The 24,173-nt window shown below is 39.5% G+C and overlaps 1 protein-coding gene across 2 annotated transcripts in view; it reads right to left on the reverse strand.

The window, feature by feature from the left end:
* Window positions 1-6,662: 6,662 nt before the first annotated feature.
* The window catches only part of dgkh (diacylglycerol kinase, eta), a 49,735-nt gene continuing 32,224 nt past the window's right edge, over window positions 6,663-24,173 (reverse strand). For both annotated transcript variants that reach the window (XM_062431408.1, XM_062431407.1), the window contains 21 exons: window positions 24,167-24,173; window positions 23,914-24,022; window positions 23,360-23,581; window positions 23,022-23,113; window positions 22,529-22,628; window positions 22,087-22,393; window positions 21,682-21,813; window positions 19,790-19,924; window positions 19,545-19,662; window positions 19,323-19,433; window positions 18,819-18,915; window positions 17,202-17,309; window positions 15,634-15,747; window positions 15,396-15,530; window positions 15,027-15,187; window positions 14,787-14,892; window positions 13,858-13,950; window positions 13,585-13,704; window positions 13,254-13,359; window positions 11,274-11,404; window positions 6,663-6,828 (listed from right to left, as the gene is read on the reverse strand). The exon at window positions 24,167-24,173 is cut by the window's right edge and continues 156 nt beyond it. In XM_062431408.1, coding sequence (XP_062287392.1) covers window positions 6,742-6,828; window positions 11,274-11,404; window positions 13,254-13,359; window positions 13,585-13,704; window positions 13,858-13,950; window positions 14,787-14,892; window positions 15,027-15,187; window positions 15,396-15,530; window positions 15,634-15,747; window positions 17,202-17,309; window positions 18,819-18,915; window positions 19,323-19,433; window positions 19,545-19,662; window positions 19,790-19,924; window positions 21,682-21,813; window positions 22,087-22,393; window positions 22,529-22,628; window positions 23,022-23,113; window positions 23,360-23,581; window positions 23,914-24,022; window positions 24,167-24,173 — 2,591 coding nt within the window. In that variant the 3' untranslated portion in view covers window positions 6,663-6,741. The remainder of the gene's footprint in view (window positions 6,829-11,273; window positions 11,405-13,253; window positions 13,360-13,584; window positions 13,705-13,857; window positions 13,951-14,786; window positions 14,893-15,026; window positions 15,188-15,395; window positions 15,531-15,633; window positions 15,748-17,201; window positions 17,310-18,818; window positions 18,916-19,322; window positions 19,434-19,544; window positions 19,663-19,789; window positions 19,925-21,681; window positions 21,814-22,086; window positions 22,394-22,528; window positions 22,629-23,021; window positions 23,114-23,359; window positions 23,582-23,913; window positions 24,023-24,166) is intronic.

The raw sequence follows: 24,173 nt of genomic DNA on the forward strand, positions 1-24,173 counted from the left end.
GCGCTGACGGTAGCCGCTGTTTAAATGGGTGACTGGTGGACGATTCGCCCGTTTCGAACTCCTCTCGCTGACGTTAACGTAGTGATCTCATCTCTTCAGAAACATTGTGGATCATTGTGTTACTGTATTGTTAATGAAATACACTGTGGATCAAACTGACAGATGATTTAAGTTGGAATGCAATATTGCTTATTTCTTTTTAAAGTTATATGTGTTTATTTTTCTCTCTTAATGTTTGTATTATGATTCTTTTTACATTGTAGCCTACAATTGGTATTTCTGCTTGTGCTTTTGTGCTTACATTGTTAAATTTTTTTCTCCAATACTTCCTTTACTGTTATTTGTGTTGTGTTTGTTTTTATTTGTGTTGTGTCTGTATTGTTAATGAAATACAAAGGTCCCCCTTCAGCAATGTTAACACTACTGTGGGGAATGTTGCACTGATTGTTCCATTGTGGGCTCAGGCTATCTCTTATTCTTGATTAGTTTGGTTTTACAACTAAAGGTGGAGAGGATCCATGGCTGCTAAACCTGATGAATGCCACCAGAAAATGTCAATATGTGTGTTCATTACAAATAATAATAATGAGAACTTTTGAATTGTTTTTCTTAAAACAAAGTGCTTTACAATAGCAAAAATGATAATAATATGAATAAAAAGCCATGGAAGAGATACAAACGAACAAAACGAGCAATTCAAACCAGATGGAATGTTAAAAAACCCCACGAAGACCCCTGAGTGGCATGACACTCCCGTAATGCAGTAGGTCTACATAAGGAGGGGATTCACATAACAGCGTGTCTGTATAAGTGTGTTTTTTGAAAGGATGTAAAAATGTGAAACTGATGGAGACAAGATAGTAGTTAAAACTAGTTTCAGACTTTTGTGATAAGATAAACTTGATTCTTCTCAAGACATAGCCCTGCCCTGAAAGTACACTTGATGAAATCGAGAAGGTAAAGCTGGTATCGACTTACGATCAATTTAACCGATTCCCAAAAATGAATTAAACTCCCCATTTTCTTAGATTTCTGTTCTTCCCATGAAAACAAGAGTGTTTCAGGCATCACCAATCGCACGCCGAGAAAGCTATGTGTGTCGCACTCGCACTGTCGAAGACAGAGCAATCAAACTGCAGACACATTAAAAACTGTCTTTGAAAACAAATTAAATTAAAACCACTTCTAAGGCTGCACAGTGGTCATATAAAATCACACAAATTACAACCGTTAAAAAACGAAGAAATGGAGAAAAATTCTTGCACTAGAAATTAGGGGAAATTATCCTTATTTAGCCTAAATGTTTTCTATTGCAGATGCATGCCAGTCAGACACTAACTCCCTATCCAAGATGGGGTTTCTTGGACATCTGTTCTTTCTTTAATTAACAGGCCATATCATTTGCATCAGTCAACTTCTTGTTTTGCTACACTAACCCAACTAAATGACTGAATCTGCTGATGATATGCTTTTGTGACACTTATTAGTGCTTACTTATTTGCATTCTCTCCTTTTAAGTTAGGTATGGGCATACTGGTCAGTCCTTCACATAAGCAATTTAACCTTTTTCTAATTAATAAAAAAGAATGTTAACATTACTGATGTCTAATTACATACATTTGGCTGTCATCAGGATGTTTCAAGAGAAAAGATATTTTGTTTTTATGTGTAGAAAAACTGGAAAGTAAACTCACTTACCTAGCCTATTTATTTTCTATCAAACCAATAACACCAAAAAAATAATCATCACTCCCAGTAAGCAATTTTTGTTGGATTGATTATTTGTGATAGGGTTAGGGTTAGGGTGTATTTAATGCTTTGCTCAACTCAACTGTTTGGTTGGCCACATTTTGAGTTGTAATATTTTTTGTTAATTAACCTGACTGAGCCACCACCACAGTTGATTGACGCATAATATGTCAGTCCAAAAATAGATGGCACTGCCAGACTTTCTTAGGAGGCTTCTGGGAAGTTATTGATATTTCAACTGGGTGAGATCATTAAAGGGTCAATAAGTCATAAAAGTTCAAATGGGTTTACTTTGGGATCATTTAGTACAGTTCCTTAAAAGGGAAGAAATATGAGTCACTTTGGCAGCACCATTCTGATCCCTAAGAAGGACATTTTGTGTTTATTGATGTAAGTGCTCAACCCTGAGATACTGTATTTTTGTGTGCTTGTATTTTTTCTTTTAAAGTCCATGTTTCCATGTTAGTTGATCACATTTTGATATGAACTGTCAGCATGAATTGTTAATGTGCTATGAATTCTTATTTGTTACCAGTAGTTTGTATTGTTTAGCCTGGAGGCGTTTGAGGGGAGGATTGGTATGGGAGGGGTAAAGGGGATGATATATGTTTCAAGCTGAAATGCATTTGTTTTACTTTTATGATCCTTTTTTTCGGTCCCTTGTGTAATTATGTTTAAAATCATTTAAAAAATATTCTCAATTTAAAAAAAAAAAAAAATGGTTTCCCCATATGTTGTCACTTCCTCAACATTGCTGAGGTTCTCAGTTCTTTTGCTTGTCTTAACCAATGTCTGCTCCATTTGTTTGAACATAAAAGTTACTAATCCGGAAATTTTAGCCTACTGTGGTCGCATCAACAGCCACAATATATGTAACTCAGATGTAATCCATGTGGTTTATCACTGGGTTTGTCCCTCATGGGGGAAAAACGTTGAGGAGATTCCCAACAGTTCATGAAACAAAGGTGAAAGAGGTGGAAGTGAATAAAACAAAAAGAAAGCGAAAAAGAACATGATGCTGCAGATGAAATAAGAATACATGAGAAAAGGCTGTGATCTGAAAGGAGTTGAAGTACAGGGGCTTAGCTTATGGTAAAGGGGCTATGGGAAGACTAGAATGAGTGGATGAGAGAGTATTTTCATTATAAGAGAGGAGGTGGAGAGAAACGTTCCTCAGGGATTTGAATGTTCCAGCAGAGCTTCAAATGTCACAGATGGCCCACAGTCTTGAGTCACAATGTAGCTATTCAACTTTTGGTTTTGAAACTTTGAAATGTCACACATATTTTGTTTGCCCCGATTTATCCTATGGCACATTAAGAAAGCTAAACAGACTTTTTTTTAATCGAAGAGAGGCCTATAAACAATCAACTGGAACACAATTTATTCCTTAAAGCTATTTTAAATTTAAAAGCAAAATGAGTCACAGACACACTGCATATGTATTTGGTTTTATTGAAGAAGAGAGATATGAATAGGTAGCCTGTTTTAAGGCACCTTAAAAATGTACAACAAAAGCTGAACCATTTATTTATTCAGAATACAAAAATACACATCTTGGTGACTCCAAATTGTAATAAATAGTTAACCATGCATTCTAACCATAAAAAGGCACAGAAAACAGTCACTTAGTAGTCATAAAAATTATCAACTACTTTACCAAAATCATCCAGATAGTAATACAGGTGACGACTGTAACATTATATTCAAAATGTGAAAACACAATACACGTCATATCATTTAACCTTAGGCAATAAATATGCAAATATTGTTTATACCTACATATATATTCTTAAAAATTAAAACTGTGCCATTGTAAACATAATGTAAACAAATGAAACTCACTTTACTCCCATCACTTTAGGAACCATGTCAAAGTCTATATGTTATCCTGTCTTTTGGAGATCCTTGCATGGGTTTCGTTGGTTTTTGAAAACCAGGCAGTTTGCAGCATTATTTACAGACCACTGGAGAACACAGCGAGGGAGAAAGGTGGCAACTTCCACTTTACATGGAAAGGTCAAGCATTCTCTTGCCTTGAAGTCTGGGGCCTAAACACTTGAGATTGACAGAACTTGGCAGACACTTTGGACACACAGATAGCATCGACGCAGACAGACACAGCTCGAGAACTGCAACAGTGTCAGTGGATTCAGTTTGGTGACTGACATGATGGAAATCAAATGGAGGTGAGGCTAAACTTGACTGCAAAAAACAAGGCAGTGTGCAGTTCTACTATACTACTCCAATTAAAGCACATACTTGTGTAAAGGCTTTAAGTTAGACTAAACCTGCAGTAGATCCAGAGTGTCTGGCTGGCCAAAGGTCAACTGTCATCAAGCTGACGATCTGGATCCACTTCATGAATACAAGGCATTGTTCTGTCCATGAAACTAAATGATCTTCAGGGTGCAATAAAGTGGGGAAGAATCTCTGTCTATGTTTACTCATCTGTGATTTATAGTAACTAACACTTATCTTTGGCTGTCAGTTGCAAGGTGAACGATATGTGATAAAGTTTTATCTTGCATGCCAATGTGCAACACCATACTGAATAAAATAGTCGGATACAGGTGATTGTCGGCATAAGCAACTGTAAAATAATGCTGTTTCACAATGTGACTCAGGGGCGGTAGAGATGTGAGATGTGAGGGGTCACCCTCTGGTGGTATTTTAGGGACAATACAGGACTGCACTGTACTGAGCCCCTGAAGTCACTTACATTCTACTATAACTTGGGATATTGGGATGAAAGGTGAAGGATGAAAACTTGTAAAGCGTCAATTTCAGCACTCAAAATTCAGTTAAACAAAAGGCTTTTAAATTGATTCTTGATTGAAGGTTAAAAAGCAGAATTGAAACCAACACATGATCAATAAATTATTTTCGAAAGAGTGGAAAACTGAATGATCAGAGTTGAAATGACATGGTAAATTTAGTTGCCAATGGTAATGACAAGTTATAATATGCCACTGTTGTAGTATACACACCCAAATGCGCGCACACACACAAATACATAATGATACGTGTTACATATTAACATAACAGTCATGTCTGCCCATCCTACTCATTCATTTACACAGTTCTAACATTAGTGTATCATCTTGGAAGCACAGAGGAGCAAAAACTACAAACTAGTGAACCACTGGAAGAAATGTTGTAGTCCGTAAGAAAAAGCAGTCTGTCTACGGGTCTAATTTCTAAAATCTGATCCTCAAACCTTGAAGAGGAGCACATGTACAAAAAAAAAGAATAAAACCAAACAACTTCTTTCAAGGTTTTTTCCCCCACTGAGAAACATTATGTCAGAAAGCTGCAGAGACTGTATCAAAACAAGAGATAAAATATTGCACCATCATTAAAATACAACAGCATTATCATGTACAAGAGATTAGAACAAAATCAACAATACACAATTGTTATGGTGTAATATACACAATCAAATGTGTAAGCTGTTGACAATGCATGCCATGTCAGAAATCTACAAATACATTAGACTACAACACTTACAAACATTGTTTGCATACAATGGTATACTGTATATACAGTGCATATATATATATATACAAACTTAGCATCACATATAGAAATATACCCTGTAATGCCACCAGTTTTAAAGAAACTAACAAGAAAAAGTAGTGTTCTATCAACATCTCACTTGTAAATTGAAGGGGAAAAAAGCTGCACTTCAACAATGCTAATGCAGGCTGCAGATCAACTGCTCTATTACATATTCAAAACCGCTATCTAGCCTATTCTCATTACTGTTAAATACTGTGTTAAATTGCCAAAAGTTAAAAAGTTGAGGTGAACCGTTAATTCTATGTAATGATATGAGGATTTGCACTTGCAAAGAGCAAGAAGTAAAAAGTGCCTTTTACTGTAAGTATTCCTTAAAAAAAGACGACCCTACAGTATATTTGGTTGGCTTTAAACCAACAATTTTACTTTCTTCCTGACTAAAACTAATCTTTCTCCCATGTTGAATGGAATTCAGACCTAAGACCTACTGGCTTACTAAATAAAGAGTTGTCAGACGATCACGTTTTCTTAGACATTCACTTTGGTACGGATATTAATTCCATATAGTCATACCTCATTAACAATTTTTAAAACAATTCTTATGATGTCTACCAATAAAGCACATTTTACGCTAAATGACTAAAGATATGGCACTTGACACAAATCTTTGACACATCATTATCATGCAAACAAAATAAGTTAAAGCTAGAAAAAGAGTTTGATTTAAACCAAAAAAGGATGCTTTCAGTAGTAACAAATGGCATCATAATACTTAACTCATGTAAAACTTGTTCAAGTGTTATTTTGCACACAAAAATAAATCAAGACACTAATCATGCAATTAAACATATCTAAAGTTGAGCAAGCATAGCATGCGACAGTATCCCACTGTTTTCAAACACCACACCTTCCAGATCGCCACCTAGACTGTGATGTTACAAGTTTATCTTTTCTATCTCCACTGAACAGCAGCGCTACTGAATTCCAGAGGCTGCTTTAATGCATCTGCAGCTCTGTAATGTGAGGCAGAGATCCAGCAAACATCTCATTTTTTACACACTACTGAACTGAACTGAGACTAAATCCCTAATGGGACACTCATGGAAGTCCTGGTTTTGCTACTAGTTTGTAATCACAAGTCAGACAGCCATTCAACTGTCAACCATATGGTTAGTTGCATACCTGATTGTGTGCTATGAATGGATATTAACTAAGAAATGGCTTTTTGTGAAGATCCATGACTTCCTTTTGCACTTTCATCAGCTTTCTCGACTGTCATTTTGGCACCAAAGCACAAACAAACACGCTAATGTATGTTGTTCACAACACCACAAAGGCTTTTTCAGCCGAGAGATACACTCCAACTATCCTTGAATACATATCTCTTCCACTGCCAACGGCGCTCTCAAACTTCTCCACAGACTTGAGGAGAATGTTTATTTCCCCTCTCAAGAAGCTTCTGCTTCCGGGTTAAAGGTCAACCATGGAGGCCTTGGCCAGATCCTTAGTTCCCTGGAGAATTCTCTTCATATGACCCACTTTCGATATCCCCAGATCCTGTAGAGGGACAAGAAGACACACACGTTAAAAACAAACCGACTCTGTTACAAGTTAAACATTACCACTAAAAATTGGTCTTAATTGCGACTTCAAATCGTTCATAGTTCATGGGGCTCTATTTTGTCAATGAAGGTGTCTCCAGAAGTTGCAAAGCACTTATATGTTAAGATTGTCTGTCATCCAGGTCATGACACATTTTAATTTGGTTTACCTTCTCACCTTGCTGCAGTAATGTAGAAGTGTACTCCAGGGTGTGTCAGTATAATGTGACATCAGTGTTGGGCGTGTTTACAGGTGCAACCGTTCTGATCAACACATTCGCTCATGTTCAAGCCGAAATCCAACCCGACAATTGAGAGTGGACATTGCAAACACCATATAAAAAACCTTAGCAACAACCATAGCAACCGAGGATATGGAACAGTCCGTTGTTAATGGGCATGCGTGATGAGCTGACATCGGCTTGTCAGCAAGGTAGGAAAAAAAAAAAAAAGTCACAAATGAAGCAACTTGCAGGTGGCACTTCAATATGTGTTCACCACTAGTTTTGAAATTTGACCATATTTAGCACAGATATTCAATATTATTACAGGATATAAATACAGAAAAATCACAAAAAAACACGTCTCCTTCAACTCTCTGATGCACAACATGGATCAAAAGTGACCCAAGTTAATTATTTGGTTTTATATCTTTGCATGTTATGCATATTATTAATCAGTATTTACTGAATTCCTCAATTAGGTTGTTTTTTTAACATCATAAATACTTTTTAATGTTGTTTTATTTAATTTTTGCATAAAAACTTTTTTTTGCATGACTACCTCATCAATGCACAACATGGTTCAAAATTGACCTGACTGTCTTATCACAACTGTGGGACACATGGAAGTGTTATTGTGTTTTTCTCCTCAGAATATACTGTTCTGTGCGTATACATTGTTCTTCACAGTAAATGTGAGAGTAGAATAATTATGTTTAAAATTATTATTGAGATAGCTTGACCTGTTGTGTTTTAGCTAGTTAGCTGCTGACCTACGGAGCTTTAACTGGTAAAGTCTGAAATTATGAACTTGAGTCCACTTGAAAATACTGTATTGTGTTTTGTTCTTTACTGACAGTGTGACATGGCTGGTCCCAATCATGCCAGATTTAAGTACGACATGATTATAGACTTTGCAGCTTGCAGAACAAGTACAAGATGAGGAGCAAGTTCAGAACAAAGATTGAGCCTGAAGTCTCTGGGCCTTATACTTGTACCAGTGCAGGGCGCAAAGCGTAGTAGCACACCGGCGACCTGCTATTTTACTGTGGTGGACTGAAGTTATTTCCTCGACTGCGCCGCTTTTGTTATCTTGTTGATTTGCCATGCTCCACAGGGGGAGATGAAGCGTAGTTGAGGGTGTGGAGATCTCAATCCAGTGGCACATTGCAATTTTGATACCAGCAATGAGCCTCCTGAAGAGTGAATTAAACTTAAAAAAGACATCACCTGTTCTTGCCAGCATTTTTGAGCAGCTGCATTCATGTTTAAGACTTTTTAAATCTCAGCCAAAAATACATTTCCTCTAAAGAAAACTCTCCACAGGATTCCCAACCTGTGCTTCATGACAGGGAAAGCCCTGTGTTTAAAGGGGATGATATTGAATATGCCCCACAGCGTCGAAATGCATTGAGTGTGCCTGAGGGATCAGCTTCACATGATGACTATCAGCATAATAGCTACAAGGTTTGAAAAGTCAGCAGTTGTTGCTATCAGTGCAACAGACCCATGTGTGAGGATCACAGTGACAAACACACCATAGTTAGTTGATATGGCTGTACTTGATAAGAGAACTACAAAGGAATACAAGTGGAGGTTGCACTGTTAAGTTTAGAGTCCTACTGTTAACTTTCATCCTTTCGGGTCATTTTTTTGACCCATGTCTGCAAATTTAAGTTAGATATGTAAACAATCATTTTTCTCTACATAGCAAGACACAAGATTAATATAATGACTTTTAATTTAAAAAAAAAAGTGAATTCATTATTTCTCAAAATTCTGGATGAGTAAATAATTTTGCTTCAAGGATATTACAATGAAACATTCCACTATGTGTCAAATACTATTGAAAATTAATACGGCAATGAGCATTAGAAGGTATTAAATATGTTGTGCATCAGAGGATTAAAGTCCCTTTCCACTCAAAAATGTTTTCTTTTCCTTCAGTTGTATGTTTAAGCTTCACTGTGCAGAATGATGTATGTGCAGAGTTTGAAACTGGAAGCTCTTTTCACATTCATGTAATGAGAGCGGAAGTTTCTCTGTGGTCATTGAAAATCTGAGCTGAAAACACGTACCTACAACATCACAACTTGTTTTGAGGTGATCGTGGTCGAGTATTACATCAAGTGTGATTTGGAAACTTGAAGACTCCAGTGCACAAACACTGACAATGAATTTTACAATGAAGTAGACATCTCCTGTCAAGCAGGAAAACTTTATGTCTGGAGGGGATCTTTAACATTTCATGAAGTTAGATTTGATGTTTACATGCCACAATGACTACCTGATAAACTGGTAATGAAACGCTTGTTTAATCCTTTCCTTTCCTTTTTATCCTTTTTTGTTTAGAATGCACACATTTTCTTTTAGTTTTCTATAACAAATTCTTGTTTCCACTCAAATAATAACAAAATGTAACAAATATAGTTATATGAACGATCATGATTCTGCCCCACCACATTATTTCGGAGGTGCTGAGCTACACTCACGACAGACTTGCGTGATAAAGTGAATCATAACAACCACTAGTGTGATGAAGCAATGTGGTGCCGGTTGCATTATATTTAATTTGATCTGACATGTGTAATTGCAGCTTGATAACATCTGTCAGCACTATGGGAAACAGGGATGAAAGAGATACCTGCAGCATTCAGATAACTGTAAAAGGACTGAAAGCTGCAAGAGGAGGCTTGCTTACTATTGTTATTGAGAGATACAGTACGTCACACATTAGTCCATACTCTGCCTCGCAGGCATTATTGCTATAAGGACAGGTCTTTTTCACACAAGACATTCTGACATGTCACAGCAGGTCAGAAAACCTCTATATGACAGTCAGCTCAATGCCACAACTTTTGTGAACAGTTTCATCTACGACTGAAACTTATGATTATTTTCATTGTCAATTGAAGTATAGGTTCACAGTTTTATTTTATTTATTCATTTTATCAAAATTGATTTCATTTTGAGTCAATCAACTAATCAATCGACTAATTGTTTCAGCTGAATTTGTATCCAATAAAATAAAACCAACACTGATATCAGACAAATGAGATTACTGAGTAACAAAGTATAAGACACTGAAATAAGATAGAGAATAAATATTAATATGTGCATTTGGATTACTGTATGTTGTTAACAGCTTTCCAAACAGATAAGGACTGACTGATGGCTAAATTATCATTATACATAAGCAACCTGTCTGCTGTGCACTGATTTATATAAGAAAAATATTTTTTTTAAATAACCAAGTCTAAGGGTATCGGCTAATATTAGCTTTTTATTTCGTATCAGCATTAATTGCATGTTGACCAACAAGAAACTGCAACACAGACCGTGTCTCCATTACCACAGATTGTCCACCAGAGAGCACTGAAGTCTATTTTTCAACTGAAGACTGTTCTGTTAAGTACAAACTTTTTTTTGGGACCAATATAGGATTTTTGAACTCTCAAATAATCATTTTATCAATCAGGCTTTAATTTCTGAATTTCATAACAATGCTGCTTTTTCGTCGAATGATGGATTTCTTGGATGTTGATATTTTTTTCCCCTTTCAGGCCTTTATGGGTGTTCATGCTCTCTTCAGTTGTACACATGCTCATGATTGTGTCTCTTTTTTCCTTTTGCACATCAGAAAGAGTGGCCTAAACGTTTGAGAATGAAAGCATTGTGCAAACATCCCACACATCAGGGCAAATTCAAATAAACAGGTGTGGAAGCATGATCTGTGCATTTTTGTATATTTGTGTAAAGACACATGACACCAACCCATTATTCTGCTGTGAACAGTAATATCAGATTCATACAAATTGAGCCGAGCCAGTTTAAATATGACACTTAAACTCACTGCCTGACTTTTCACTTCCTCTAAAACCAGCACAGCTCAGTTTGCTCAATTCCATCCCAGCTCATCACTTCCCTGTAAGGCTTTCCCTCTCAGCAGATACAGTGTTAGTAGGTTACAGCTAGTCGTTTTCACCAAGCAACGATCAGAGAGTAAAAGCCAAGCAGAGCAATGCAGTGCAGCACGAGAGGAGGCAAAACAGGGAGACATCTAACAGGTTGAAGAACATAAGAAATATAGAATAGAGAAAGAGTCAGTTGTGGGTCAGAGGAGACGGCTCACACAGATTCATTGAGGTTGGGGTGTGGTAACAGGTGCGAGTGTGTGTACCTTCAGGTCCCTCCTCTCCAGGTGCAGCAGCTCCGAGCCTCGGATGTCGTGTCGGATGAAGGTGTCTCTGTACTCCCCTAGACTCAGCTGTTCCAGCCAGACGCCCACCTCCTCTGTGCCCCATCTCTCGACTACACACAAACACACACGCGCACACACAGAGCAGAGCAAAGAGAGGCTCAGAGGGCCTCACAGGTATACACATACACCACAAACTGTCACTCTCACACTTCAATCGCCTGCTTGTCCTCTCTCTCTCTCTCTCTCTCTCTCTCTCTCTCTCTCTCTCTCTCTCTCTCTCTCTCTCTCTCACAGCGCACAGATGTGAATATGTCAACACGCACTCAACCTCACAACTGAGCACAAATTGTGGTAAACCATTGAAGGAAAAGATGTAAAAGGAAGGGAATGAGCATCAGAGAGGAAAGGGAAGAAGGAGGGCGGATGGTGGCAGCTAGCAGAGGAGGGAGGAGTTTGACAAAGGCCAAAGATTGGACGGAACAAGGCAGTGGCCAATGGCGTTCCAGGAAGGCTGGGGGCATGCATTTTGTTAACTAGATCAGAAAACACAGAAGAAGAAGAAAGTAAAGGGAGGCGGAAGCCTATGCAGTCTGCAGGAAATACAGCCCAGGTAATCAGGAACCAGCCCTCATTGAGAGGAAAGTATTACACTTTCTTATTAATGCTATTAATAGTATTATGCAGCAATATCATATTAGAAATCTGATATAGATTTTTTTTTTACTTCCCCAAAAGCCCCCAAAAACGCTGATTTGATTTCTGGCTTGTTTGTGTTTAAATGAAATATTCGGTGCCTGCAACCTTCTCCTTGGTGCAGCCTTGTTCTCCTCCTGACGTTGTGCCTTCTGATGCCATGTTGACAGCTGGATGAGAGCATGAATGGAGGGGAGGGGGGGTGCCAGTTGATGCTTAGGGTCAGACTGAGGAACGGCACACCTCAATCACACACCCATTCTTCGGGTTTCTACCATGAGTTTATGATGAAGTAATACCTTTATGCATATTGTGACATGATGGTAGTGAGAGGCATGGTGATAGGTAACCGCGGCAGAACCGAGTTTGTATATTCTGCACGTATGTGTCTGAGAGAGACTGTGTGTTCATGTACTCACAAATGTGCACCTTTATCTATTTTTATGCTTTAAAAGGAGAACACCACAGATTATGTGAAAAAAGTTGTAAAAAGCCCTCTCTTGCTCTAGAGGAAACGGTATAAATCCAGAAAAATTCACTCAATTTATGTCACTTGGGGCAGCATCAGTTGGGGCAGAAGACTACAAAGTTGAGAAAAAAAAATAAAATAAAAATAAAGGTGACATTGGCAGCAACTGACATAACACACCTAAATCTCAGATCGATCTGCCAGCAGTGGAGTTGCGTTGTAGGCAATGTAAGCATCATGTTTTCATGTTTAGGATGCATGGAATAAAAACGATGATATATCTGGTTGCATCGATCCTTTTTCTTTAACAGTCCATTGTTAGTCTGACAATGTTACAGGAGATGGTGCGCCGAGATTAAACACTGTGGTCAGATATGCATTATCAATGAATGAACAAAGGATGACAGCACTTCACACTAATCACCCTGGCTGCCTGTGTTGGAAGCGTTCTGAGTATATTATCTAATGTACCTTCTTTTTCCTGGAAAGACAAAAGTTAGCAGTCTGTTGTTTAAATCTAAAATAAACTGTAAGCTAAAGGAGAGAAAAACACTCATACTGTCTAAACTTTCTAATCTAATCTCTTTTAGCATCTACTTGTCACAGTAATGTTGAGCTTTTAGTTCATGTTTTCACTTTGGAGATGGAAAGGTTACAATCTTATATCGTAACTACATTTCGGACAGAGCCGGCAGTGTGAATGATTCCCTGTTACATCCCCGCGGCAGATGGAAAAGACTTATTCCCCATCTGTCCACTGTTTTCACTACTGAGGGAAAAAGTGGGCACAACCCTACCTGACTGAGGGCTCGTCTTCTTGGCGGCCTTCTCCTTCTTGAACTTGGGCACTATGCGAAACATGCCGCCGCGACTGTTCCTCTTGCCGTAACCCAGAGAGTGGTCCTGGTACATAAGCACAGTCAACCTATAGCCTTTCATTTAGCTACTCATCTCTCCCGTTACATGGAGCCATGTTTCAACAAATCGTACAGTATATGTGCGCAGACAGCCTTTAATAAATAAAACATGATGTTAACGTTATCTACTTATCACACAAAGCGGTGTGTCTATACAGTATGTGTGTAATAATATCCATTGTGTGTGCCACAGGTTGTGCAAGATGCTTACCTCCTCATCGTTGGGTTGCAGTATATGGTAGAGCCAGGGGATCTCTCCCAGTTTGCCCAGTTCCAACTCAACACTCTGCAGAGCACTGGACAGCCGCTCCTCCTCCGGTGGGTCCAGTTGCTACAATGGGGAACACACAAACCAAAATCATAATGCAACATGATAAATGAGATTGATAATTATCCTTTAAGACCACAAACAAACAATGATTACTAAAGAGTAAAAGGGATTACAACAGGCATTTCTGTAATGATTAAAGCCATGATAACTCACCAGAGAGACTCGACCCACGAGAAGAGACTCAGTCTCATTGTACAGAGCCTTGACAGTGCTGGCCACCTCTATAGCTGTGTTCCTAGTCAGACTCTGGAGATGAGACACATTTAAGAGAGAGTCATTTACAGAAATCTTACAAATCATATTCATAAAAAATGTGTAAGAACTCAGGAGGCCTTTTTTTTGTTAATTAGCATTTCACTAGCTTAGCTTCAGTTTACGCTAGTTCAGTTAAACTAGCGTTGTTTTCATGGACTGACTTTACTATCAAAACAAGTTGAACTGTAGCTAAAATGTAGCTTGTTGTGACATGTTAACATCAAACAAAGGTGATTCTAAGGATAACAGAATGACACCACACATATAATAACTTTTGTTGTAAATTAAGTTTCCTTACAATATGTTAACATATGCATTTGAACCTGTTTTGTTGTTACTGTTGCTTATAGCTGTGAGTGATTGAATGTTTGAATAAGTTCACATAAGAATTACCTTCCTACTTTTCTGACAGTTTTATGTATGCAATTTTCACATCTGTAGGTCTATATTTACGGTAGAGCTTCAGCTAGTAGGCTACATGGCGGCTTTGACGTGGTATTTTTTGTTTGTTGGGTAATCGCAGACTGTATGCCTCTGACAATTATTTATTTAACGTCATAGTTTTGAGAAATATTACGGTTTTGATGTAGATACATGTTAGCCATGCCTACATCAGGTTTAACGTAAACCACAGTCAGTGATTTCTACTGTAATTTTTAGTATTTCACAAGATACAAAACAATTTGTTTAAACTAAAACAGCAGCTCCTGTGTACTCAGGAATTAAGTGTGTGGGTCTTTCTTTAGAAAACATGAGCCGAGCAAATGACAAAGCAACACACCCCTGATGTTAGTCAGTGTGAGACGTGACTTGTGGCAATAGCTCACCTCTGGGAATTTCGGGTGCGTTTTGTTGATGGCATGAGATGCGGCATTGACAGCATGAGCCAACTCCTGCTCTAGGAGCCCATTGGTCTTTGCGGCCTCACATATCCTGTGATTAGACAGAGTATATCTCAGTGGGCACATTTCAAGGAAAAAAAATACAGTCATTCCCTTGACTCATATACTGTATTTGTACAGCCTGTGCACCTGGAGAGTGGTGGACTGGTATTCATAGAGGTTTACCTTGTAATAAGCTCCTCTGCAGCACGTGCGCACATCTGCACCAGGGTGGCCTCCTCCTCTGTCGCCAGATCCACAGACTGCTGTGGGTAGAGGTGAGGCCGCAAAGGAGGCTTATCATACTTTAACTTATCCTCCCATGACTTCAATGTGTTCTCAAACGCCTACAGGGAAAATCAAAGAATAATAAGGGATAACTATACATCACGTAAAGCAATTCTTGTCAAGCTTTATCCATCTACAATCATAACTCATACCCAAAGCTTAACTGCTCTCACATGTCCCTGTTTATTCTCCAGACTTTCCAGACACCTACTGCTCTTCACTAAGCCCCCATTTCATCCCCCGCCCCCTTCCTTTTATGTATCTTACCCGATCTCTTGTAAGCATCTGAGCTCTGTTCTTGTGTTGGATCTTGATGACCCCAGGCGGTTGGATCCAGGCCTCACCATCCACCTGAATGGGAACGCCCTCGTCACCCAGGATAGTGATCTTCACACTTCGACACTGATACGGGCAGAGAGGCGTAGATTAGATGGACGTATTTTTACATGTACAGTATGTGTATTTTTTAACTTCATACTGTATTGTTTGTAGTGTGTGTTCTCACCTGTGCTATGCGGTGGTGTTGCAGTTTAATGACCCGGGACACGGCCATCTGCATGCTTCCAAACACAGCCACGACTTCCAGGATCTTATCATCAAATGATGGGGCGCAGAAGATCTGTAGGGATAATGTCAACTTACTGTCAACAAAAGCCATGAAAAGACTCAAGCCAACAATGCATTAGTCTGTCTCAAAGGTACTAAAACCTAAATCCTACATTGCTCAAACAGAGAATAAATTGTCACTTGTCAGCTGCAGATTAACACACATTTGGTGCTCTGATGAGTATTCATGGCGGTAGGATGGTGTGTGTGATTGAGTCAAAATACACTAAAGGGCACATGTTCATTATGATTTATAGTAGGCACTTATAACCCAGTGCAATACTGCAGCTCATTCATGTGTTTTAATAGCTTATGGGCAACACTTAATGTATATGGTACATAAGAATAAGATATAGCTTTAGAGAAAACAGAATAACCATGACCTTATCTTTTAATGTAATTGTGAAAAGGAGAATTTTTGAACCCATGTCTCAATTTGTGAAAACCTCCCTTAAAAGGAAACATGTTGCCCTGTCAGCTCAGTTTAGCTCGAGCGATATTGAGAAATGATTTGTTTCAGAAAGGAGACGCTCCCGACAGGTCTGACATTGATCTCTGTCAGCAAACTGCCCGTGAAAAGGTCAAATCCATGAGGAGTCAGATTCTGGATAGCTGACAGACGACTCTGAGATGAAATTGTCAAAGAACATGATCGGAGGCGTTGTCATGTGAGGCCTTGGCCACTAGATGGAAACCAAAACTCATTCAGTAAGGAGTGTTGCATTGCATTTTAGTTATAAAGTTGAGGTAGTAACATGTTGATTGGCCACACAAGCAAGATCACTTTATTGTCAGTTTTTGGTATAAATAATGCATATTTTAAGTATGTTTTTTCAAACAAAACCCATCAAATGTATGATTACACCACAGATCTGTCACATACAATGAAAACCTATGACTGTGATTCTGTGTGAGTTCCTGATGACTAAGTTTAACTAAATCTCCTCTCCCTGTTTCTGTTTCCTCCTCTCCAGCAAAACAGTTACATAATGTCAAATGCACATACTGTATGCGTGTGTGTGTCCAAGGATAACCTCTGCAGGGGCTCACTAAAGGGGGTGTGTGTTCGTGTGTATTTATGTATGTGTGTGCAAACTGACACTCTAATCCCTCAGCAGTCTTTGTGCTCTGAGCCTTAAACAAACAAGCACAAATATCTCTCTAACCGTCCCTCCCCCTGCACCTCCAGGCTATCAGGGTCATGTTAAACCAGGATTCAGGCTGTCTTTCCATAGTTAACAGCAGAGGGGGGAAAAAGGGAGAGAAAAGGTGAGACATAGAAAAAGAGAGGTGGAGCCCTGTTCCAGGAGTCTGGCCAAGTTCTGACATTGGGCCCGAGGAGGAAAACACCCCTTTTCCTCTCCAAAGGTGACCTGAGTTGCTCGTTTTTACCGAGGGCATGTCCAGCAGGATGGAACATTACACAGTGTTCAGTGTTAACATCTTGTGTACTGTGCGTGTACTCACATCGTCCTCCTTGGTGCCTCCCCAGAAGTTGGTCCCGCCTGCGTAGCTTGGTATGTTTAACACGGCAATCCCCTGAAGGCTGGGCAGGGGGATGTACTGGCCATCACACTGGGAAATACACATAAAAACACAAGCTAAGCTCAGCTGGACCAGCACGGAAATGGAAGAGCATATGTGTCTATAGGGTGTCTGCGGGTTTCATAAACATCAGATCTAATCCATTTGAACTGGCTTTAAAGACAATCTCACAGCCATAATAGATTTCACAGCAACAAATAAAGAACCATAAAGCTATAAAACAGTTAATTTCTGATTTAACACAATCAAATAATCAAGTACAAAGACACACTGCATATGACAATCTTCCACACCCTTAATTAGTAATGACAAACCAGGTGTTTTACCTTGCTTAAACTACACAATTCTTTATATTTGACTGAATTTATCAACTTTAATTTACTCTACCTTTACTAAAAACCAACATGTAATTTTTCTATATTATTTCATGTCATTATACCTGCCTAAAAATAAAACTTGTTAAAAAAAATCCTGTTCAGCACAGTGTTGAAAGGTCTGGTCCTATATGATATTGCAGTGCAATTTGTACAAGGCTTATAATTAAACTTCCTCCAAAAGCCAGCAGACACTTTCAGTCCTCGCACTGTGGTTTCAAGCTAAGTGAAAATTGAACAATTGGCAGATGGCCTTCATACACCTGACCACAAGAACAGACCATCTGCTGGGATGTAAGTGCTTTTTATGCCTCTGCGTCAGCAACAGCCATGGCTGGAGGCATTATATTTTCAGGTTTCCGTCTGTATGTTTTCCGTTGTGTCTAGCCGTCTGTCCATCCGTCCCATTCTCGTGAACGTAATATTTATATATATACTTTTAAAATGTCCACTTGGACTCAAAAATGAATATATTAGACTTTAGTGGTCAAAGGTCAAAGTCATGGTGATCTCACACAACATAACTCAAGAATTCATGTAATAATTATGACAAAGTTTCGCACACATTTTTTAAAAGGATAAATGAAGTGATGACATTTTATATCCAAAGGTTTTGTAGCTTCTTTGCAGCAAAATGAATATCTGAAGCATCGTCTACTGTCATAGCTACAACCAAACGTGTGAGCACATACAAGGAAAATACACTAAATACCTTTTATTAAATTCCTTTTAAGTATTAACTAAAACTATTATATGAATCTGGACACAAATGGTTGTAAACTAGACTGCTTGACGGAAGCATACAAACATGAGGTTATTTATGGCTTTCAAAATGGAGACGCATCTTGGAACATTCTCTCTTTCGAGCAGTCCAAATCAGTTTATGAATGAATTTGAGGTCAAACATGGTGCTTCACTTTACATCTACAACACTTAGTTTAAATACTGTTTCAAGAGGTTCAAGGGTGTAGCTTCCTTTTCTAAATCGCTGTTTGGTGATTGTTTACCAGGCTCTATAGATTGATGGGATTGATGTGTTATTTAATAAGAATAATAAGAATTTCAAATATCTAATAATGAAATTTGCGACCGCAGAGAGATGCAGTTTGGTTTGTGAGTTATATATACAGCACAGCTTATGCCCTGCTGTTCCTTCCTTTCTCACCTCTAGCTGGACCTTCTGCTCCAGGTTCTTGTAGGTTCTCTGCAGGAGCTCCTTCGTGCCCAAAACACCATACCACATCATGTTCTTGGTGCGACTCCTGGGTATGGAGGGGCAGACCGTGAGATAAACAAGTGTGGCGAAAGGGACAGGGTTGTGACATTAATTGAAAAGACTGGAAATGGGTATGAGAACATCTGGGAGGAGTGCAGTCAGAAACAAGTATTGGATGGTTTGAGTGCAGACAAAAACCTGCAGACACTAGTGTTTCTCACTTTATTGAACACTGTAGTCTGCAATGATTGTATTTCTTTTTTAAGAGTTAGAATGCCAGAAAATAAGCAATATCAGCTTTTCTGATGAATGTGGACATCACCCAACTAAATATCAGTTATTTCTACGTAATTACCAAAGTGGAAAAAAATGGAGCTGTTTTCCGTCATTTTTAAGAAAGTGTAGCCTTGATTTGATGACTGCAGAGGTGGCAATAAAAGAAGTGTATCTCACCTGCATTTCTCTGGATGCTCCTCTCGCTTGTTGTTGAACTCCAGGGAGATCTTGGCATCAAGGCCAATGCCGAAGTAGTTGTTCATCACACACTTTTCCATGTAGCCCTCTCTAGGCAGAGCAACAGTCAGACAAACAGTTGGTCAATAAGCTCAAACACACACACACGTACAGCATATCAAGGACAAACAGAGAGCAACAAAGATGATAGCAGGCTCTTACAGCGAGTCGAGGTCGGGGTCGATGAAGGAAGTGGCACCAAAGGGGTCGATGTTAGCCAGCAGCATCTTGCTAATGATGGAGCTGCCAGCTATAGAGGCTGCCAGACCTGCCCGCAAGCCTGCACACACACACACACAATATACACACATCTGTCACAGCTGGCATAGTTGAAATGTCTGGATGGTTCTGTCCTTGTTTGTTTTGCAATGTGATAAGTTCAAGTAATGTCTCTGCTGTGTGTTTACCAGGGCAGATGATACGCGTGTTAAGTACGGGGAGGTTCTCCTTGCTGGTGGTGAAGGGGGTGATGGTGAAGGAGCCGTAGGACTGGGTGCTGCGGCTCACCCTCCTTTCCGTAGGTGAACAGGGACTCCTTACAGCTGGACACACAGAGAAGAAAGAAACCTCATATTACTTTTTAGGTCTTTTGTGTACTCATAATTGTCAGGGACTACTGCTGCTGTGAATGGGCAGAGCTGCCATACTGCTTGGGAAACAAACAAATAACTTGAAGAAGTAAAACTTATATATACTTATTTGTATGTAACTGTGGAACAAATATTACACTGAAAAGATATCAATAGATTTCTGGAGATTAGTTAACTATTTCATTTACATTTGTGAAGAAAATACTTTTTAGGTTTTTTTTAGCAAGATTTTTTAAGTCTAATCAAATAATTATATTCATATTGTCTGTGGACAGGTTTATAAACTATTTTAAATGTATTACATGTCATTAGAAATATATGTGCTTGAACACAACTTCTGAAAAAGAATTACTCCATGTTGCTCCTCCTCTCTGTAGCTTCCAGCAGTTAAACTTTTTTCCATATGAATGCATGGTGACAGCTTCTGAATGTTACGTGAGGGGGAGTGACCATAGTGGCTTTGTTCATCATGACATCATGTGAATCATCTATGAGGAAACAAATACAGGCGAGATGGGCAGACTGGGAGGCTGGCATTTATTTATAAGGCCAAGTTGGACCAAACCACTGATAACAATCCCTTCTGTTCACATCCCCTACTTACTCAATGTGTTTTTTGATTTGTGTCCAGGTCAGGAAGGAGTAAGGAGGCAATCAGAGGAAACAAGGAGAGGATACAAGGCAGAGGGTTTGACTGATACCTCCTAGTCTTCCAACGACTGGAAAATGTGTGGAAGGAAGGAAGCAGCCCCATGATAAACAGGAAGAACTTCTGCCCCTAAGACAATAACACATCCTGTGGCCGATACACAGACGCTCACACACTCACACACAGGCACACCAGACATTTACATACACAACATGCATGTGCTTCCACATGCAAGGCCGCACACATTACACACATTCAGATACATATAAACACAGGCACAGACTTTATAGGGGCCCTGCCACCACACTCTGACACAGACAGGCTCCATCATTTATTATTTAAGTTCTCTATTGCTGCAGACTTCAGAGGAGACTGAAGATAGAGATAATCAGCTTACTGTAGTGTGGTGCAGGAGGTAGAATATCACAGGAGAACAGGCTTCTCCATGCACTTTTAGCACTAATCCTTGAGTTTATTTATGACAGGAAACATGATTTGCGTCAGCAGCACTTTTTTTTCCATTAGCTATGAGTCTGGTTCACTGTGGTGCAGGGAATTCAATATCCACAAGGTGGCAACATTTAAATCCTGTGTGATTTCCTATTGGCATCCATTCCCTTGAAAAGTTTACAAGCTTTTACAACTTTCACTTTGATTTCATCAACATTATTCTTCTGTTTACCATAAAGAAAAACAAACATAATTTCCATATCTTCATGTTTTCATACATTATGTGAATAGTAATGTTTTCTCTCTCAACAGAGTAAAGAGGGAAGGAATGGGTTATAACACATCCACTAGGTGAGGCATGGCCAAATTCTAGAGATATTTTCCTCAACCCCTAATTAAACAAACTTACTATTGAGTGGTTGGTGTAACAGAACAATGCCAGCTGGCAAAGTGTAAGACTCAATCAAACAGGCAAGGCTTGACAGGTTAAGTGTATTGGAAATGACCCACAATGTAATTGAGTCGGGGCAAAAGGGTAAAACGCAAGTAAAAGGTTTGCAAGCAAGTCACAGATGTTCAATGGGACCAGAGCACACAGTGTTAAACTCACATGTCACTGCTTCCAGCTCCTTGGTGTCCTCATCCTTCTCACTGTCTCTGTTCTCCTCCTCGCTGTCCTTCCTGAACTCCAGGGGAGATGGCAGCTCCGTATCCTCTGTATGGATGTTCTGTTCATCCACCACTGAATAGAGGAAACAGAGGGGGGGATGAAGACAATACAAGATGCTACAGTATAGTCTAACAGTTCTTCTTTCTGTGTATTGCATTTCATAAATAGTGATGTATTGATAAATAAGTGCACTGATAAAAGCAGTGATTTCTGCATATCATTCATCATTTATTTTAATTCTTATTTTTTATACTATTACTATTAAGAACACAATACACAATAAATAACACATATAATCTTGGGCAAACTGGGTTTACCCTGCATAATAACACAGTGTGTTTGTACCTCTCTCTGCCTGTTCTATAATCTGTCGCACAGCTTTCTTCAGACTGTTGGCCCTGAGCATCAACTGCTCCCTGCTTTTGAACAGCTGGTGTGGGGAACCAACTCCTCCCTTCTCCGTCTCCTCCTCCTCCAGCTTCTCCTTCAGCTCTGTAAGGCTTTCCTCGCTGGCCTCTTCCTCCTCTTCCTCCTCTTCCTCCTGCTCCTCCTCTACAATAGGGGGAGTAGAGTGGGGAAGCGGCGGTACAGCCGGGCACTCTGAGTTGAGAGTCTGGAGGAGGGAGTCCAGTTTCTCGTTCAGGATGGCACACTGGTGGGCACAGGGGAGAAGAGACACAAACAAAGGCTAGGCAGGAGGGCTGTGGCAGTATTCAGAGGACAGCGACTAGCAGAAATATAATAAATGAAGGTGTTGCTTTTCATCACCCTTGTTTTTGTGGCTTACTTTGAGAGACATAGTGTCGCACTCATCGACGTTCTCTGTGCTTTTCTCATAGGCTTTCCCCACTTTGGCAACAAAATCCTTCACTGTTTCACACAAGATCCTAGGAAACAGAAAGAAAAAAAATGTGTATTGAAATATATGTGTAACAATGAAAACATGAGATGAACTGGAGCACTGGTAACTGATAATCTATGGAGACCTTTCCAATTTGACTTTTTCATTTTTACTTAGTATGTCATTATTTTTTCACTATTTCAACTAGAGCTAAGAGCTATGCACCTTAGAACAAGCTTGTGCTCTACAGTATGCACCAGAACAATATATCTTTACAAACAGGAGTATACTGTGTATTTGTGATCATACAATGACAGAAAAATATTGAGTTGCTATAGTACAAATCTGTACAGTTCAGGTGAAAACCACAGAAATGTTCAAAATAGATTCACTTTTTGTCTCATGTTTGTGTTCTTGCTGTTACATTAGAGTCACTCACTTGGCAGAGGAGATGACCACAGAGTGCTGCTCAGAATTGAGGATCTTTGTGAGGTGAGCAGCTACTGAATCTTCATAAGTTGAAATATGAAACTAAGAAAGAAAACACAAAAAACACGTTAAGAGTGTGCATGGTTGTTTGTTAGTACCAAGAAAACATTACATGAACCCTGTATCTTGTGGTAGGCAAGGTGACTGCGAACTGTTCTCTCATCTCTCTCATTAGTACTTGAAAGATTAAAAAAACTACCTCCCACTCTCATCTGCCTGTCTGGAACCCCTGCTGGCTTTGATAGCGTCTACTGATGCATGTGAATATCTGTCAGCTCTTGTGAGTACCTGGCAGTCGTCGGCTCCCTCAGGCGTGGTGGGGCAGCTGTGTTTGGGTGGGATCTTAATCTCGTAGGTCATGATGCTCCAGCGGTCCAGCATCTTGGTGCTGGCTCTCTCCAGCTTCTCCAGGGTCTGGGGCAGCTGGGTGTCGTCGTCACATGACGGGCCCCAGCCCAGCACCCGTGCCAGATCGTTGCCCGTACCCAAGGGCAACACCCCCAGCTGGCACTGAAACACATGCTGAGGGTTTATTTGGCATCAGGTTTACATGCCTGCTGCATTCAGAATGAGGCCTGTGTGTGCCTGTCCCTGCCTGACTGTGTGTGCATAATGTGTGTATGCCTTTATGTAAGCTGGCCAGGAGCAAAGGCAAAGAGCTGAACTGGCACACTGACCAAAGACAAAGAATTTGTATCAACTTGTAGCTCTTCTAGCAATTTATGCCTTTGGATGTACAAACTGTTGTGGATAATACGTTTGTGACTTGTATGGCTTATTTCTTAAATAGGTTGTTGTTGTTGTTGTTGACATGACAATGCAGCCAAAATGCTGTGTATTACCTGTTTGTGTAGATTGAGCTTGTCAATCTCTGAGAGGACCCAGCCTACACTGCCATCGCCTCCACACACCAAAATCCGGAAGTTGTCGAATTTCTGAAATAGGCGCAAACTGCCAAACACACACACACATACACTTGGTTATTATTTAGGCTCATGTAATGCTTTGAAGATCAGTGCATGCATATATGTATTTTAAGTTTGAGTTTGAGTGCGTCAATACACATCAGAATTTGTTTGAGTTGGTTTTCCTCACCCAAGGT

This window comes from Scomber scombrus, chromosome 13 (assembly GCF_963691925.1).
Source record: "Scomber scombrus chromosome 13, fScoSco1.1, whole genome shotgun sequence".
Lineage (NCBI taxonomy): Eukaryota > Metazoa > Chordata > Actinopteri > Scombriformes > Scombridae > Scomber > Scomber scombrus.